At 43.0% G+C, this 18,868-nt stretch overlaps 1 protein-coding gene across 5 annotated transcripts in view; it reads left to right on the top strand.

Annotated features, from left to right (window-relative positions):
* The window catches only part of ripor1 (RHO family interacting cell polarization regulator 1), a 282,943-nt gene extending 265,407 nt beyond the window's left edge, over positions 1-17,536 (top strand). For all 5 annotated transcript variants that reach the window (XM_073069931.1, XM_073069933.1, XM_073069928.1 and 2 more), the window contains exons 14-22: positions 1,171-1,310; positions 3,890-4,058; positions 7,031-7,166; positions 7,472-7,630; positions 9,406-9,564; positions 11,151-11,347; positions 12,287-12,370; positions 14,644-14,731; positions 16,665-17,536. In XM_073069931.1, coding sequence (XP_072926032.1) covers positions 1,171-1,310; positions 3,890-4,058; positions 7,031-7,166; positions 7,472-7,630; positions 9,406-9,564; positions 11,151-11,347; positions 12,287-12,370; positions 14,644-14,731; positions 16,665-16,762 — 1,230 coding nt within the window. In that variant the 3' untranslated portion in view covers positions 16,763-17,536. The remainder of the gene's footprint in view (positions 1-1,170; positions 1,311-3,889; positions 4,059-7,030; positions 7,167-7,471; positions 7,631-9,405; positions 9,565-11,150; positions 11,348-12,286; positions 12,371-14,643; positions 14,732-16,664) is intronic.
* Positions 17,537-18,868: the final 1,332 nt, after the last annotated feature.

Here is an 18,868-nt window from a genome sequence, read left to right as displayed (position 1 = left end):
CCATCCCAAGCAGTATCCAGGTGAGTCTTTCTTCAGAGCAATCACATCCATCCAATTGTGTGTGGCCAACTTGTACATAATATTTCAAACTTCTGGTCTAATCATTGTTGTGTAATTGAACCAAATACTCACTGAATTCTGTGCCCTGCCAAGCATCCCTTCTGCCTTATTCATCACCCTTTCTACCTGTGCTCCACCTTAAAGGATCTTTGGCACCTTTTCATTTCTCATCAATGCTCCCCAGCGTGTGTGTCCCACCCTTATTAGCCCCTCCAAACTCATAAGTATACATTTATCAGGATTGAATTCCATCTGTCATTACCCTATCCAACTTGCCTACTGATCAAATATCTTCCTGAGGCTATAGGTCAACCCTTCTCAGTCTAAACAACACCACTGATGTCTGTGTTATCTGCAAACTTACTAGTGATACCTCCTTCATTCACATTTAATTTGTTGATGGCTTGGCATTTCAGTCATAACCTGATCAGGTCTTGGGTGTACAGTGGAATTCTTCACACTATAGGTTGTCCCCAGATTAGTAATGCCCAACGTGGGCTCTTCCCTACGTGTACTCAGAGTCCTGTAATATCTTTAAATTCAGGAAACACAAGTATGTATGTGTGCAATGAACAGGAGAGTAGTTTCTTTCTCTCCCACTTCTAGTACTCTCTCTTTCTTTGAGTCTTGTGCATTTTTGATTCTATCCATTGCAATAGCGGAGATGTGGTTACCATGTCAAGTGATTGCCGTGAGGTGCTGTAAAAACTGAACCTGCTTATTACCCCGGGATGACATGTACTTAAAAGTTCACCATGCCAGTGGTGTAATAAATTGCAAGTCAGTGGAGCAAGTAACTATCTCGGCCCATCAGTATATTTGATTCTTAATGGTCGTGGATTTCAGTGCCACTTTCTGCTAGTATATGCAATGATCCCACCTGCTTTCCCTCACCATTGGATTCACTGCTCCACTCTGTGTGTGAATAGGGAAGTTGTAGGAGCTGGTGAGAGGCATCAAGGCTGTGGAGTGTTCAGCTGTGGGTGCGTGGGGTATTTATTAAAACTCTCCACAGTGTATCTGAAGGATGGGGCTGGGATTGTTGATGGGATTGCACAAGATGACAGTCGCTGTTTAATTTGCTGAGTAGTGTGTGCTGTGTTTTTGCAGCAGAAGCAGGGTGTAAACAGGAGCAGAGCCTCGAGCTTCAGCCTGACTGTCGAACATGCACTGGAGAGCTTTGATTTCCTCAACACGTCGGACATGGAGGACTCGGAATTCTCGGAAGATGAGACTGAAAAGACTGCAAGGTACGGCCCACTTCTATGGATTCTACAAACTCACTGGCTATCAGTGCTCCATCACGCGGGACTTCATCCTGCTGGGGAATGCTGGCTGTTCTACGCCAATCTGACAGCAATTTGCAGCGCTGGTATCTACAGGTTTGGGATTCTCACAAGAGCAGGAAGTCCCCACTTCACATTATTGCCGGTGTCCTTTTAGTGTCTAGCAGCTGGATGTGAATGATGCAACTCCCTGATGGTTGTCTCATTAACATCAGAACACAGGATTGAGACATGTTGGAGTTGCAATCCTTTCAACATCTAGGGATGCACCCATTCACCCGCTTTTAACTCCAGTTCCTCGTGAAGTCTTCAGTTCTGACCCATGCCTCTTCCCAGCCTCCTCGTCTCTGTCCCATCCCCCACAGCCTTTAGCTTCCCTAGCTCTGAACCCCAGAATTTATCCCTAAACCTCCACAGCCCTTTCCTGGGATTGCTCTTATTTCCTGATGCAGTCACCCATCCTGATGTGTTCCACTTTGGCTTGGTGGCTATTTGTTTTGGGCTTGCGACATTTGTCTGCCTTGAATATTCTGACAAGAGGACGTAGTCAGAGCTCATGAAGACTTATATTAAGATCCCATTGCCTTAGAAAGGTCCAAAGCAAAAGGACTGCAGTGACTGGAAATACACAGTAGGTCAGACAGCATCTAAGGCAGGGAGCAATGGGTGGCATATCAGGCCCTTGGCTTTCCGTCAAAACATGAGGCTGAAGTGTTGTCAAACACAGAAGTGCTGGAAGAACTCAGCCAGCCAATGAACATCTGCAGGAAGAGGGACACAAGTACACTTTGTAGATAGGGTCGTAAAGAGAGCTTTAAGGCAAATTGGCCTTCATAAATCAAAGTACTGAGTACAGGAGTTGGGAAGATATGCTGAAGTTGTATGAGACATTGGAGAGGCTTAATTTGGAGTGTCTTGTGGAGTTCTACCTAACTACGGGAAAGAAAGCAAAGTTAATAGTGTATAGAGAAAATGTACAAGAATGTTGCTAGGACTTGGAACATGAGTTATAGGGAAAGGTTGAATAGGTTAGGACTTTATTCCCAGGAGCGTAGGAAAATGAGGGGACATTTGATTGAGGTGGACTAACTTAGGAGGAGTATAGATTGGGTAAATGCTAGTAGGCTTTTCCGCTGGGTTTGGGTGAGACTAGAACTAGTGGTCATAGATTAAAGGTGAAAGGTGAAATGTTTAAGGAGAACTCTAGGTTGGTGAGAGTATGGAGCAAGCTGCTAGCTAAAGTGGTGGATAGGGGTCCAATTTTAATATTTAAGAGAAACTTGGTTAAGTACATGGAGGGGAAGGGTATGGGTGGCTATGGTCCGGGTGGAATAGGCAGGTAACAGATTGACAGGGCTAAATGGGCTGAAGGGCCTGTTTCTACACTGCAGTACTCCATGATGAGAGACTTGCAGATGCTGCAGCAATACACAAAATGCTGAAGCTTTTTAAAACTTTGGTTGGTGGGGTCCTCCAGCATTTTTTGTGTTGCGGTGTAGGAGCCTTTCCTTGTCACTGGTGATCTTAAGGAAGGTCCCTGATCTGATCTCCTTCCATAAATGCTGCTCGACTGGCTGAGATTTCCAGCGTCTGCAGGTTTGTTTTCAGATCTGAAGAGTAAACTCTTTTAAAGATTTTAAATTGTCTAATGTCAGTTCCAGCACACAAATGTAAAGGGGAATGAAATGTTACTCTGGATTCAATGTAGTACGAAAAGAACACAATTGTTAGCATAATAAATATAAATACATAGATTGTATGTACATAAAGTGACACTGGATACAGGAGTGTCTGTAAAAACGGTGACTGACAGAAAATGGTAAATTAGTGGGTGGTTGGAGGTGTAGAGGGGCGGGTTAGTGGGTGGTTGGAGGTGTAGAGGGGCGGGTTAGTGGGTGGTTGGAGGTGTAGAGGGGCGGGTTAGTGGGTGGTTGGAGGTGTAGAGGGGCGGGTTAGTGGGTGGTTGGAGGTGTAGAGGGGCAGGTTAGTGGGTGGTTGAAGGTGTAGAGGGGCGGGTTAGTGGGTGGTTGGAGGTGTAGAGGGGCAGGTTAGTGGGTGGTTGGAGGTGTAGAGGGGCTGGTTAGTGGGTGGTTGGAGGTGTAGAGGGGCGGGTTAGTGGGTGGTTGGAGGTGTAGAGGGGCGGGTTAGTAGGTGGTTGGAGGTGTAGAGGGGTGGGTTAGTGAGTGGTTGGAGGTGTAGAGGGGCAGGTTAGTGGGTGGAGGTGTTGATCAGCCTTACTGCTTGGGGGAAATTACTGCTTTTGAGTCTGGTGGTTCGAACGTGGATACCACGTAACCTCCTCCCCGATGAGAGTGGGGCAAACAGTTCATGAGCAGGCTCTGTGGCATCCTTCATGATATTGCTGGCTTTTTTCCGGCATCTTTCATATGTATGTATGCCCTTGAAATTGAGTAGGCTCTTCAAAGATGCTGCCTGACCTCTTGTGCATCTTCAGGATCTTCCTGACTGAGATGGTGAATGTACATACACACTGGCCGGAGTCCTGAGTACTGAAGTAACTTTAGGTTTGCTGCTTCTGACAGACACTGCGGGAGTGCGCGTGGACTTGCTGCTGGGCCCAGTGAAGCACTAACGGAGGATACTGGAGTTGGTAGCGGCTCGGAGGGGAGTCCAGTTCCAATGACAACAGGGAATGAATACTTGGACCAAGTTCTCACCCTGCACTTGAATAACTGTAGCAGACTTCTGCTGGTAAATAACGTTCAGCTTCTTACCTTATCTGGAGTATGGGTGTTGCTGAGAGCTTGACATGCCTTGCATAACTCTCATTTGGCAGGCCGTGCATAGTTCCCTTTGTTTTTTTACTGCTCATTCTGTGAAATACTACTCAACATGTTTATAAAGTAGGGAGGCTGTCATTAAAATCCACTGAAGCACAAGTTTAACCCCACCTTTGGTGTATGTGGAGAGGAACATTACCGATAGGAAAACTCTCCTAAAGTTGTGGAATGATTCACATGATGGTCTCCAGGCAACTGTTAGTTTAATTGAATGGCAGCCACTTGGACAGTAAATAAGTGGAGTAAATGAGTGCCTTCTATTAATGACAGAAGTTAAATTGCACGTTTTCAAAACTGTTTCCAAACTTCGACATGTTTTCCTTCCTCTCCAAAAGTTGATGCAGGATGATGCAGAAATGCTCCTTGAGGTTAGCACCACCGGAGACACTTGGCGGAAGCTTGTCGATGGCTTTCACTCAGCAATCTATTCATGAGCAAGCCACTGTGCAACAGTAAAATCCTTTATTGTTCAATACCATACTGAAGTTGCCCAGCACCTCTTATGACTAGCACTGAGCCATTTTCACATTAATGCCTGTAGCTGGAAAATTGAAGCAAACCAAGTGTTATAAAAATAATATGAATGCATTAGTTGACTGTTCTGCAATATTCCGTCTGGCCTGCAGATGGCGCTAGTACACAGGTAATTGCACACATTTACTTTAATTCCCTTTGCAACGCCCACAAAGTCCTGGAGGAACTCAGCAGGTCAGGCAGCATCTATAGAAGTGAATAAACAGTTGATGTTTTGAGCCAAGGCCATTCATCAGGACTAGAAAGAAAGGGGGAAGATTCCAGAATAAAAAGGTGGTGGAAAGGAGAAGGTGGAAAAGCTGGAAGGTGATAGTGAAACCAGATGGATGGGAAAGGTAAAGGGCTAGAGAAGAAAGAAAGTGATAGGAGGAGAGAGAGAGAACCATGGGAGAAAAGGAATGAGGGGCACCAGGGGAGGTGATAGGCAGGGGAGGAGAAGAGGTAAGAGGCCAGAGTGGGGAACGGAAGAGGGAAGGGGGTGGAGAAAGAAAAACAATTTTTAAAATTACCAGAAGAAGAAGTTGATGGTCGTGCTATCAGGTCGGCAGCTCCCCAGACAGAATATGAGGTGTTGCTGCTCCGTCTGAGAGTGGCAGAAGAGAAGGCTGTGGACTGGCATGGCGGAACGGGAGTGGGGACTGGAATTGAAATGGTTGGCAGCTGAGACATTCTGCTTTTGGCAGCACAACAATTTACATCAGGGTTGACCAGTGTAGAGGGGGTCGCAGCAAAAGCACCAGCTACAATAGACCCCGGCAGATTCGCCAGGTGAAGTGTTGCTTCACCTGGAGCCCTGAGTGGAGGTGGGGGAGGAGGTGAATAAGCAGGTGCAGCATTTTGATGGGAGGGCCACTTTGATACTTGGAATCGGAAGACCACGTAATAAGACCATAATGTAAGAACAGAATTAGGCCATTCAGCCCATCGAGTTCACTCTGTCATTGAATCATGGCTGATGTATTTTCCCCCCTCAACCCCATTTGCCTCCCTATAACTTTTGGTGCCCTTAATCAAGAACTTATCAATCTCCGCTTTAAATATACCCAATGAATTGGCCTTGACAGCTGTCTGTGGCAGTGAATTCCACAGATTCAACACTCTCTATTTAAAGAAATTCTTCCTTATCTCTGTTCTAAATATCCTTCTATTCTGAGGCTGTGCCCTCTTGTCCTAGACACTCCCACAATTGAAAACATGCTCTCCACATCCATTCTATCTAAGCTTTTCAATATTCATCACATTTCAATGAGATTCTTCTCTGAGTACAGGCCCAGAGCCATCAAACCCTCCTCATACATTAACCCTTTCATCCCGGGGTAATTCTTGTAAACCTTCTCTGAACCCTCTCCAATGCCAGCACATCCTTTCTTGGGTATGGATCTCAAAACTGCACACAACACTCTAAATGTGGTCTGACTAATGCTTCAACATTACATCCTTGCATTTATATTCTAGTCCCCTTGAATATTAATAGAAAGAGACAAATCCCTCATTGCAACAGTGTCCTGACGTTTCATTGTCCTTATTTTCCCTGTTAGATATGTGCCAGGGTAGACCGAGTTCCTCCAGCATTTTGTGTGTTACTTCAGCAACTCTATTCACTACAATGGAGAACGATAGCTGAAAAAGGAAAAAGAAGTTTAGAACTCTACAATTAAGTAATGCATTTAATTAAATGCACATAATATGAAGATATTACTATAAACTTTTAAATAAAGTCTCATAAATTTTAAGATGCAAAATCTTTTCCAAAGTCAGAGACATGTTCTGCGTTTGACAGTACAGCATGTGGCTTGGTTCTCAATGGGTACAGTCGTGCTGTTCACTCTGGAGAAGGGCTTGTCTTGTACAGAGCTTTGCTAATGGGAAGCTGACTTTGGAAAATTGCTCCTGCTAAGCCTGACGTTGATGGAGGGTGTCTTACAGCTTGCTCTGGTCTGATGGGGATCAGATTCCAGCTTGCTGTGATCTGATGTGGGTGTAGCAGATGGGGGGGCAGATTCCAGCTTGCTCTGGTCTGATGGGGGTGTGGCAGATGGGGGGGCAGATTCCAGCTTGCTCTGGTCTGATGTGGGAGCGGCAGATGGGGGGGCAGATTCCAGCTTGCTCTGATCTGATGGGGGTGTGGCAGATGGGGGGGCAGATTCCAGCTTGCTCTGGTCTGATGTGGGAGCGGCAGATGGGGGGGGGGGGCAGATTCCAGCTTGCTCTGGTCTGATGGGGGGGGCAGATTCCAGCTTGCTCTGGTCTGATGTGGGAGCGGCAGATGGGGTGGGGGCCAGATTCCAGCTTGCTCCTGGTGCGCTCTTGTTTTACCTTGTACATCAACGCTAATATTTCTCATTGTAGCATCTGGGTATCTACGGACCTCTGCGATGTCGGGAGATGTATGCACTGGACAAGCTTTTGAGAGAAGCCCAAGTTCTAGAAGTGATCTCGAGGCTGAGCGAGGACAAATCTGGATACATAAGCACTGCTGAGGAGGGTGAGGGAGATATCTCAGAGAACCGTTTAACCGCAATGCACCGGCTCTTCCTTCCCCTCCTCGCAGTCATTGCTTTGATCCTCAAATGGATCGGGCAGGCTTCCCATTGTTCTTTACCACGTGAGCTTTGTTTGACCAGTGGCTCTGCAGGAAGTGCACACCTTGGCATTTCACTGCAAACTGTCCTCTACCCTGAGGAACAGATGCCTTTTGGTTTTGTTGCTGCTTTATAAATAAATAAAACTGTTGCGCGGTTGCAAGTTGTTTGTGGCATTTTCCCTCATCGTGTAATTGCTTTCCCTCAGTTATGCCACTGATGAAAGATAAAACTGTGTTCTCGTTCTGGACGCACTGTACTGAGAGCCCAAACCTCTATAGCGCCACGGTGGAACGGGTCCTCCAGAAGCTGAACTCCAGTTTTGGCAGCAGAGTGAACGAACAGTACCCTGGCCCAGCAGAAACAGGTGAGTGGCCACAGTCAACTCGACAGCAAGACATAAATCTTGTCAAATAGAATTCTTTAAAAAGGTATGATGTAATATTTTCATCCTCAAGGTTGGTGTCTATGGAATAGGTGTTAGATAACAGCAAGCAGGCTACAAAACAACAGATCATAAACACAAGAGGTTCTGCAGATGCTGGAAATCCAGAGTAGCACACATAAAATGCTGGAAGAACACAGCAGGCCAGGCAGTGTTTATGGAGACAAATAAACAGTTGATGTTCATCAGGTCCTGATGAAGGGTCTTGGCCCAAAACATTGACTATTTATTCCTCTCCATAAATGCTGCCTGATCTGCTGAGGTCCTCCCGCGTTTTGTGTGTGTTGTAAAACAACAGACATTGGGATTAAGGACAGTAACTGGGCTTTATGTAAAATTACTGTACAACACTACTTGGGAAGATCAAGTGAAGTTCAATGGACAATAATGGTTCCACTAAGATTGGTTGAGAAGCAGTTTACAATTTAGCTTTGGAATTGGAAATTCAGTCCCTAAATTTGAAGGTGACACGAAGTCCTTCCTCTTCTCTCTTTCCTCCAACCGAAACCCCTGTAATCTCTGCCCTCTATTCGATTTGAAAGGTTGAGTGATTGATGAAATGTTAACCGCTGCCTGATCTTCTGAACATTTCCACATTCATTCATTTTCTTTGCCAAAGTAGGGGCTGTAGTCATCGGAAAGGAAGAACCTGATAAACTAGGAGAACCTGATAAACGAGGCTTGTAGATGGGATGTTTAATGAGAAGTACTTGTGAGGTGGAGCATTATGTTAGAAGAACACAGAGCCTCAATATGTTTTAGGTATTTATCAAAATATAAAAGAGCAAAGAACTCTAAGGGATAAACATAATTATTTATTAAAAACAATAACACATTAATGTAGCATTTTTAAAACAAAGCAATCTAAGTACTTTATTGTCACCAAACAATTGATACTAGACCGTACAATCTTCACAGCGATATTTGATTCTGTGCTTCGCGCTCCCTGAAATACAAATCGAAGTAAGTATAAAAAATTAAATTATAAATCATAATTAGAAAATAGAAAAGGGAAAGTGAGGTAGTGCAAGTCAGGTCCGGATATTTGGAAGGTACGGCCCAAATCCGGGTCAGGATCTGTTCAGCAGTCTTATCACAGTTGGAAACAAGCTGTTCCCAAATCTGGCCATAGGAATCTTCAAGCTCCTGACCCTTCTGTGTTTATTAACAAAAGGATAAAATTTAAAAATCAGAAGTTGTATGCCTTCATCGAACTTGATCTTCCCAGGGAGGGCTGTGTATGTTTGTACATTTTATATCAAGCTGCTCTTCTCCCCCCCCCCCCCCCCACCCCATCACAAGGTCATTCAGGAAAAGGGAATTGTATTGCACAGAAGGGAAGACCTGATACAGAGCTTTAAGGTGATGAAGTGGTTTGTTTGGTTTGATGCAGAAGTCACTGTGTGAGGAGGATCTGCCCTGTACAATCTGCCTGAGGCATCACAGATCTAGATACTTCAAGTTCTGATGCATTTCTGTCTGCCATATTTCTGCAGTTCATAGTTTGGACAAGTTATTGCTGTCTGAAAACTGGTTTTCTATGAACTTGCATGTAAAGTGTTTATTATTATGACGTAGAATTAGATTAATTTAGCACTTTAGTTTGAATTCTGCTAAATGTGGATGATGCTATAGTTATTTATTCTACAGGCAGGATTTATTAATATCTTTGTTATTATTTTGATTTACCCTTGCAGTTTTTATCAAATTAGTGGAAAGGATTTTGGACAGAACGTTACCAAAACGTGCCCGAAGTGGAAATGCAGAGCTGCTGACGATCTTCCAGTACTTGGGCCACATTGAGGAACAGAACATTCCCTCCTTGCCGTCCTACATCATGGAGCTGGCAGAGGAAGGTACATTGTTGCTTCTTAATGTCACAAAATGGCACAGAGTGGATCTTGTACTGCAGCCTTCATTCTTCAACTCCAGATCTTTTCCACAAATCCATCCTCCCGGAGCCGGTCAGCATGGAAGCTTGGCCCTCCAAGTTCCTGCTGACCATCAATTGACCTTTTACAATCCCCCTATGTCTAGAAAACGATCATATTACATTTTCCACAATGCAAAGCTGTTTCATCTGCATGCATCAAGAAACACAAGTTGATCAAAAATTATTTTTTTGTCTCATACATATTTCCTGAGCATTTTTCCGAGCATTTTTTCCCATCTCGTAAATGTTTGGAATTAGTGAATTTTCCAAAGGCGGGTTTCTGTTATCCAAGCAACTATAACAGGAAGACCCCTGCGGTCCTATGTTAATCCCACTTTTTGTTCTCGCCTCATGGCTGTCAATTTATAAAGTCACGGGGTAGTAGAGCACAGGAACAGAAACTTGTCCAAGCTAACAAAGATGCCCATCTAAACTAGTCCCATTTGCAAGCGTTTGATCCACATCCCTCAAATCTTTCTTGGCCAGTTGTCTTTTAAATACTGTTACAGTACCGGCCTCATCTCTTCCCAGATTCTACGTGCTGGTGGCAATTTGCAGTTGCCAGTTAGCCTGTGTACCTCCTTTTTGATGTGAGCGACCTTCTTGGGTCCCCCCTCTAGAGTAGTACAGCTATCAGTGCAGAAGGACACATTGCGTTGCTATTTAGCAGAGACAGGCAATATTATATGATCAGTGTCTGTGGAGAGGCCTGGTAATTAACCAGAATTGAAGCAGTAGGGACAGCTGCCTTCACTTACTGACAAATAAATTACGTTTATTATCTGAAGCAAAATCATGATTTTTAAAAGCAAAAAACACAAGGTTGAGTTTAGCTGTCAAGTAAGTTGTCTTGCATCTCTTGGTCCTCTCACGGGCCTGCAGTGTTGCGTCCGATCTGTGCAGCTGCATCTGAGCAAAAGGGAAGAGGGGTGCTTGCTGCTGGGATGTGCCTAAGGTATTTTATCTATATGTGGTTTGAACAGAATGGGAACTGCTCCACAATTCAATGTGATCGTGGCCAACGTGGCCACAACTTTTTACTTGTGCCAATTCCACATGGTTCTCAATTCCTACCTCTTTCTCAAGTTCCTCATGCAGTCTAGCCTCAGCCTGCGGGGGATAGAAAGTTCAAGCAATTCAACATCCTCTGCAAGAAGAAGTTGCCATGCACCTCAGCTTTAAATGACTGCCCCCCGTGTTTTGTAACCATGTTCCCTGTTGAAGACACTCTTGTCAGCTAAAACATCACTTTATCTATCCTGCCCCTTCATGTGCTTCAATGAGATCACACCTTGTTCTGCTAGATTCCAAAGAAAGTAGATGCAACTTCTTCACCTGCCTGGTATAGGACAGCTCTGTCACTCTGTGTATCAGCCTGCTGAATCTTTTCCGGGTAGCTGCCAATGGGCTTTGGAGGTCTTACCACTTCTGAGAGAGTGGAAATGTTGGCGAGTCTTAGATTTCTGTGTGTGGTCTCACTCCCAGCCGCACTTTTTCCGTATCTTGCAGTATTCCTGGTGCAGAACCTGCAGTCCTCTGATAAGAATGTGGTGCTGAGGTCTCTGAAGCACCTCTCAGGTAACCAGCTCCAGAAGGATGGACTGAAGGCGGTGGGCCTGCTGCTGCTGGAGGACAACACCAAGATAGGCAACACTGCCGCTTCCCTGCTGAGAAACCTGGCAGAAGACCCCAAGTTCCGTGAGAAGGTCAGGAGACTTCCACTGTGCCTGCAGCTTCTGGGGTTGGTGGTGAGGGAGGGTGATCGGTGCCCACAACACAGGGACTCATTGTAAATTTTGGGGGGGGAGGGGTGTTAGGATTAATATACCATGCAAACACTTTTCCTTCAGAGTTTAGAAACTTGGCTGAGTTAGAATACCAAGCAGCTGAGCATGCCACTGCTGTTGTGTATCGTACCTGAGCCAGTGAAAGATGGCCCAGTACTGTGTAAAATGCCTGGGCAGGCACTCTACTGAAAAGGCTCAAGAGGCTGTTGACAGGGTCACATCAAAGCAGGATAGAGTGTTTTCGCTTGAACATGTTACACTTCATTGATGTTTTGATCCAGATGCTTCACATTGTGAAAGAAGTTGAAAGAAAGAGGGAATCGTTTTAGAATCTAGAATGTCACTGTTCATGACGGCAAACTCTGTTTTACACGGATGATAGGGAAGCAGGTGAGAGTGGTGGAATAATTGGACTATCAAGTCGAAAATCAATAGGGTTTTTAGTGGGCTAGCATATAAAAAGACTGTGGGTTGTACCTAGCAGTGCGTAGGCTGAAAGGTTTATATGACCTGTCACAGTTTTTCAAGTTGTATTAGTGTAGTTTCCTGCAGTTTGGATCCACTTTCAGAGTCTGATCAGATGTTAGAATGGTTAAGATTCTCTGCTCGTTGAATTGATAAGGTTACTCCAAATCGTAGATTTCCCGGTGGGGTACTTGTGCAGGGTATGGTGCTGGCTCTTTCATTAACGCATAACACCTGACTAATGCTTCTCCGGTGTCTTTCACTAATCACTGCCGATAACGTGGCCTTTCATGTGCCAAGAGGCTGGACGGTGGACTCGGCAGGCGAAGGTTGGAAACGCGCGATGAATTGTTTTTTTGTGGCCAACTAACTAAAGCGCATGTTTGTACTCAGGCCTTGGTTTGTTACTTGGAGCTGCTCGAGGACGAGGACGGACAGCTGAGGAAAGCAGGCTGTACTGCACTTGCACATCTCAAGGTAAACCCACCGTTCGGGAATAACTATAGAGGAAAAAGAGCTTTCAAACCCAGAGTACCAGTGCCTCAGCTTACTGTGGAAATAGTTGTAAAAGAAACAGTCAAAGTTCAAAGTGTACTTATTATCAAAGTACCTTGAGATTCATTTTTTTGGGCGGGGGGGGGGACAGTAGAATTTCCCCCAAAAAACTAGACATAGTCGAACAAAGACTGGCAAATATCCAACGTGCAAGAGAAGACAAATTGTGCAAAGACTACTGAGAACACGAGTTATAAAGAGTCCTTGAAAGTGAGTCTGCAGGTAAGAGAATCAGTTCAGTGTGCTGGTGCATGATATTATCTGCGGCAGTTCTGGAGCCTGATGTTCCTCCTGCTCTCGCCCAAACCCCTCCCCATTGTGTTTGAAAGCTGTTGTGTTGCAGAAATATCAGATGTTTCACTGAATAACTTTTAATACAACAGAGTTTTTCGCATACTTGACCTAGTTATTCTAATTGTAGAATTGACACGATTTCTTTTTAGTTGTTTTATTTTTGAAAGTGATTTGTGGGACTGTTCCTTACTTGACTAAGTTTAATCTTGTTATCTTTATGGATTCTGAGATTTTCATACAACAGTGAACATGTTTTGAACTCATTAAATAAACTACCTGTTATCCTAATGTGCACAATTTGAGACTTGATGTATGCCACACACACAAAATGCTGGAGGAACTCAGCAGGCCAGGCAGCATCTATGGAATACCAATAAATCCCCAGGTCCTGCAGACCAGCACTCCAAGGTTTTGAAGGTGCTCACTTTGGAGCAAGTGAATGTGATAATAGTTACTTTACAAAGTTGTAGCATTCTAGAGTAGTTCCCACAGATTGGAAGGCAATGAATGAACACCATTTTTCTTTGAAAGCAGGAGAATGAAAATCAGGACTCTCAATTGAGTCCGCCTGTTTGGTTAATGTGCAAGGGCAAACCAGTTGATGTGATTTTGGTCTCATCATCATCATGATGTGGGTGATCATGGTCTTTAATCTGTTCCCTATGGGGAAGACACCCTTCACACTGTTGTTCGTATTCTTTCCTCTATCCATGACCACAAATGTACTTGGCAATTTTCCTACAGAAGTGGTTTGGCATTGCCTTCTTCTGGGCAGCTTCTTCACAACACAGGACCCCATCCATTATCAATGGTCGCATAATCAGGACTTATGATATGCACCAGCAGCTCATACGACCATCCACCACCTGCTCCCATGGCTTCACGTGACCCTGATCGGGGGCTGAGCAGGTGCTGCACTTTGCCCAAGGGTGACCTGCAGGCTAGCAGAGGGAAGGAGCGCCTTACACCTCCTTTGATAGAGATGTAGTTCCATCCCACCACCCTAGATTTAGGACTAAGGAAGGATAAGCTTGTGAAGTTCATTATATTGGTTCCTGGGATTGGGGAATTTATTTTTTTCTGTTTGGGTAGCTACAATTTGGAGTCATAATCTCAAAATAAAGGATCCAACATTCAAGACTGAGATGAGAAGCAATTGCTTCACTCAGGGTTTAGTGAAATCTTTAAATTCTCCACCAAAGGTAGTTGTGGAATTACAGTCGCTAAGTATAATCAAGACGGAGAGGGAGTGAGTTGTTTATATATACTAAAGGAATCTAGGAGTGGTCAGTGGAAAACAAAATACCACTGAAGTTAAAGATTAGCCATACTGCTCTTGAACAATTCAGCAGGTGCCCTACTCCCCAAATATCTTACATTCTTGTTCTGATAGTTACTTCGGCCATTTGAATTTTATTGGTTGGGCTTTAGAGAGGGTGTCATAATTGTACAGCATAATACTGGCAAACAGGTTCCAAATTTCATAAAACTCTATTGATTTTCTTCTCCTTCCCCGTTAGATTCTAACATTCCTAAAGCACTTCACAACCTTGGTTTTCAATTTTGATTTTTTTTTTGAGAACATACCTAAAACTTTGAGACTTGTTGCCCTAGCCTCACTTTAAGAACATTTGCAGCTTTTGTTGCTTGTGCTCAGATGAAGGTGTTGGGAGAGCGAACAGTTCTACTATCATGCAATTAGACTGAAGTTTTCTTCAGTAATCCCTTTGTGTGGTTGGGCAGTGTGGTTCCATGTGCCCTCTAGTGGCCAAACACCCTAAAAGCAGCCTTTTCCCTTGCCCTTCCTCAAACCCGATAAGAAATAATAAATCGCCCTTGAAAACAGTTTAACCACAAGATTACAGGAAATTCTTAACTATTTTTCTGTTTCTGTTTCTCAGGCCAAAGAGAGTATAGATCAGTTAGTCTACCTTTGTCAGACTGATAAAGAAGTCCGTGATGTTGCAAAACAGACTTTATTTTCCTTTGGTAAGTCATTAAAGTTATGCTGCAAAATGCAGTTTCATTGCTGGCGTAGTATTTTTATTTTTCCTGTTTTAAGGATAATATTATTTAATGGTGCTTTATTTTTGAGAATCTTCTGATTTACTGGTTACACCATGTGAACTTGCACAGAAGTTATCTTTTTGAATGTTATGTATAAATTCAGACTTCAATCTACTGTATGTTATTTATTTGATTTACTAGTATAGCAGCTCGAGATCTGGACTTTTGATTCAGAGATACAAGTTCAATTCCAGCAGGATTGCTGGAATGTTATGGTGAGGTTGTATAAGACATTAATGAGGCCGAATTTGGAGTATTGTGTGCAGTTTTGGTCACCGAATTACAGGAAGGATATTAATAAGGTTGAAAGAGTGCAGAGAAGGTTAACAAGGATGTTGCTGGGACTTGAGAAACTGAGTTACAGAGAAAGGTTGAATAGGTTAGAACTTTATTCCCTGGAGCGTAGAAGAATGAGGGGAGATTTGATAGAGGTATATAAAATTATGATGGGTATAGATAGAGTGGATGCAAGCAGGCTTTTTCCACTGAGGCTAGGGGAGAAAAAAACCAGAGGACATGGGTTAAGGGTGAAGGGGGAAAAGTTTAAAGGGAACATTGTGGGGGGGCTTCTTCACACAGAGTGGTGGGAGTGTGGAATGAGATGCCAGATGAAGTGGTAAATGCGGGCTCACTTTTAACATTTAAGAAAAACTTGGACAGATACATGGATGAGAGGTGTATGGAGGGATAGTGTCCAGGTGCAGGTCAGTGGGACTAGGCAGAAAAATGGTTCGGCACAGCCAAAAGGCCTGTTTCTGTGCAGTAATGTTCTATGGAACCCAAAATTAAGAAAAATGGCTTTTCTTGGTAATATGGGTCTTAAGACCACTGGATTGTTGTTTCAAACCTCATCTGGCCCATAATATCATTTAAAAGGAAATCTGATACTGTTGCTTACTCTGAGCTCAATGTGGCTCCAGATCTATCTATGCTGTTGAATGTTAAATTGCCTGCCCTGTTCAGAAGTGGTTAGACATAGACAAAAATACTAGAAAAGTAAGTACTTCTGAAAGTTAGTCATTTTTGGGATTTGTACCTTGTGGTGGAAATAATGCCAGATCCATTGGTGATTACTTGATATTTTTGTTTGCATTGTATTTCCAGAATAGGCTCCAAAACAACAGCTTCCTTCCCAGCATCTAGCTTTCCCTGAATTCTCCTCTCACAGCCCTTCCAACATTCGTCTTTGGATATTTTTCTCTGGACCCCTTGCCCAGAGTGAATAAAGTAGAAGTGGGAGAAGGCACTGAGTTCATCCTGTTCATCCCCATTCGTGTCCTCTACTCCCACCTCAAATATGGTTTCAAATCATTCATACCCTTAGCTTTCCCTATTCTGTAACCTCCTTGAGCCCTACCACTCTCTAAATGTTCCTTGTTCCTCCAGTTCTAACTAATTGTTAATCCCCAGTCTTAACCGTTCCTTTGGCAACTGGCTGGGCACTAAACTTCAGACTGTAGAGTGCAGTATTTTGCTGACTTTGATTGTTCCTAAGAAATTTAGTGTTTGCCTATGATCTCGCATGCAAAACTGGAAGTTTCAGTTTTGATCGAAAAATCTAATTAAATTCATGATTATTTATGTATCATTAAAGACTGCTCTCTCACCACCGATTTCTTACTTGGAGATTAAATTTCTCTCCAGGTAGTCAAATGATGTGTGTTAGTCGTAGGGATTTTAACAGACCGAGTAAATTATATTAAAATTTAAAAAATGTTCTTCCTCCTCCACTTCATTCACAAATATGAAAGATTTTACTTGTAAAACCAGTCTGCGTAGCAATTTCTGTGATTAATTTAAATGAGCTTTACACCAATGTAAACACTTACTATGAACATTTCTGATTGCCTGACAGGTGAAGAAGGTAAAATTGCCTTTCGGCAGATGGAAGAATCATTGGACGGTATGCAGAGGCTCTTGGGATCAGTCAGCATGGCTAGCACAGCCTTCTAAAATAAAAAGGACCTGTCTTAAGTATAATCGAGAAATGGCCCACTTCCCGCTGAAGAGAGTTCCTAAAGCAAGTGGCTTTTATTGTCAAAGTGTCAAGTAAAAGTTGAGCTGCTCCTGAGTTGAGCACAGCAACACTCATTTACTGTTTGTAAGTTCAGGAGTGAGGCTTGAAGGGAAGTGAATGGTGCCATACCAGACTGTTGCTTGCAATAATATCACTTTCTGGGAGTAGTTGCGTCACAATGCCAGTATTTCACATGAATGCACATGTATTGACTAAAAAGCCAAAAGCCTATCCGAAGAGGAGGCCTCCCTGTAAAAGAATCTACAGCCAAATTAGGACAATTTGTGAAAATGCACTTTGAATGTGAATGATTGAACGTGTGAATGAACCACATGGGACAGGTGGACCTTGATGGAGGGACAGTCCTGGTCAACAGATGTCTGTCTCCAAAAGCCACGCCTAAAATATTTACAGTTCTGCATGTCTCACTGCTCTGAGGCAGGAAAGAAACGTGCTGTGCCACGTCCAAGTGCCTAGTGTTACGGTGAGGAGCATACAAGTATTATGTGTACAATAGTTCTTTTTTAATTTAATGTTGACTTAATTTGCAGTAAGGGAGAAACTGCAGCAGCTTCAAATTTGTTAATTTGTTATACTATTTTCCAAATGGTGCAGTAAAGTTTCAAAAGATATACTTTGATTTTCTATATAAATGTATTATGTAAGTAAGAGTGAATTGTGGATCATAAATAAAGCTTCATTACATGCAATGTTGTATCATATCAATAATATACGCTATTTTGCTATTTTTGTTTTACAATTATCAATATTCGATTCCGCATTTATCGCGAGGATTTCATAGTGTTTGGCATATGTTATTGTACTTAGACATACTAGCTACAAGTTGATTGATGAACTCCTGTGGTGCTGGGTTGAGGGAAGTATGTTAGCTGTGCATAGGAAAAACCTCTGGGAGTTTAACAAAGCCGTTAAATCCGACATAATCCCGAAATCAGATTGTGCATGGCACCATTGACAAGATGTCAAGCTTTTCTGTGTCCAGTATGCATAATAGTCATTTAGCACCAAAACAAGCACTTTAGACCACCATGTCCATGCTAGTTAGCAAATACCAATCCGCAGTCCACTTATTGTTCAGCACCCTGTGGTCATCTAAATACCAACTAAATATTGTGAGAGCATCTTTTGACTACCTCCTAATGCAGTGCTTTCAGATTTCAACAATCTCTAAATATCCTGCTGCTTTACCCTAAATATACGTTCTCCATTCATAGTCTATAAAGCTACTGCTTTTTATATCATCTGAATATAACAAAATTCCTCCCGGTCTCTATATTAAAAAAAATCTTCTCACTCATTGTAAATAACACTCTGGGCTTGCTTTACCCTTGCAAAAATTATTTTTGTCTACCTGGATGACATTTCCCCCACTCCTCCCCGGCTCCTTTCTTTTATCCGCTACCACAATTTCCTCAGTTTATCTTTTCTTTAAGGACCTGTTGCTCATCACTGCTCTGTGTGCAGTTCTTTTTGACACCTCTAAGCTAGTATTATTATCAACAACTGTGCTCATTTCTACAGTACAGTTGTAGTGTTCTCACACAGGTGTAAAAGAACTCTGAACTAAACACCAAGCATAAACCAGTCAATGAGGCAGTCCCAGTAAGATTAACCGTTTACTGTTCACTCTTCCACATTAATGTATGGTGAAAACTGTTGATAAAACAATACAAAATATATACAGTATTTGTTTCCTTCTTGACATCACATTTACATCATAAATACTTGCAAAAGTAAAACTACAACAACTATATTACATTAAAGTGCAACATACAGTCAGAATCTACCTACGCCATCGACTGGCTTTAAATACACTTCAACACAAACTATCCGCAACTCTTTAAATAACAAAAAACATAAACTTTATCAATCATCATTACTTTTAACAGAATCAGCGTTAACATTTTTAATTCAACATATCGATTATCTTATGAACTTACGGCGTTGCTTCTCTGATGTTTCTAGTGCGTAGAAAGAAAACTTTTCTCGCGCTGATCCTGCACACATATAAGCCCCCTCCT

This window comes from Hemitrygon akajei, chromosome 17 (genome assembly GCF_048418815.1).
Source record: "Hemitrygon akajei chromosome 17, sHemAka1.3, whole genome shotgun sequence".
NCBI lineage: Eukaryota > Metazoa > Chordata > Chondrichthyes > Myliobatiformes > Dasyatidae > Hemitrygon > Hemitrygon akajei.
This window is presented reverse-complemented; position numbering and strand designations above follow the sequence as displayed.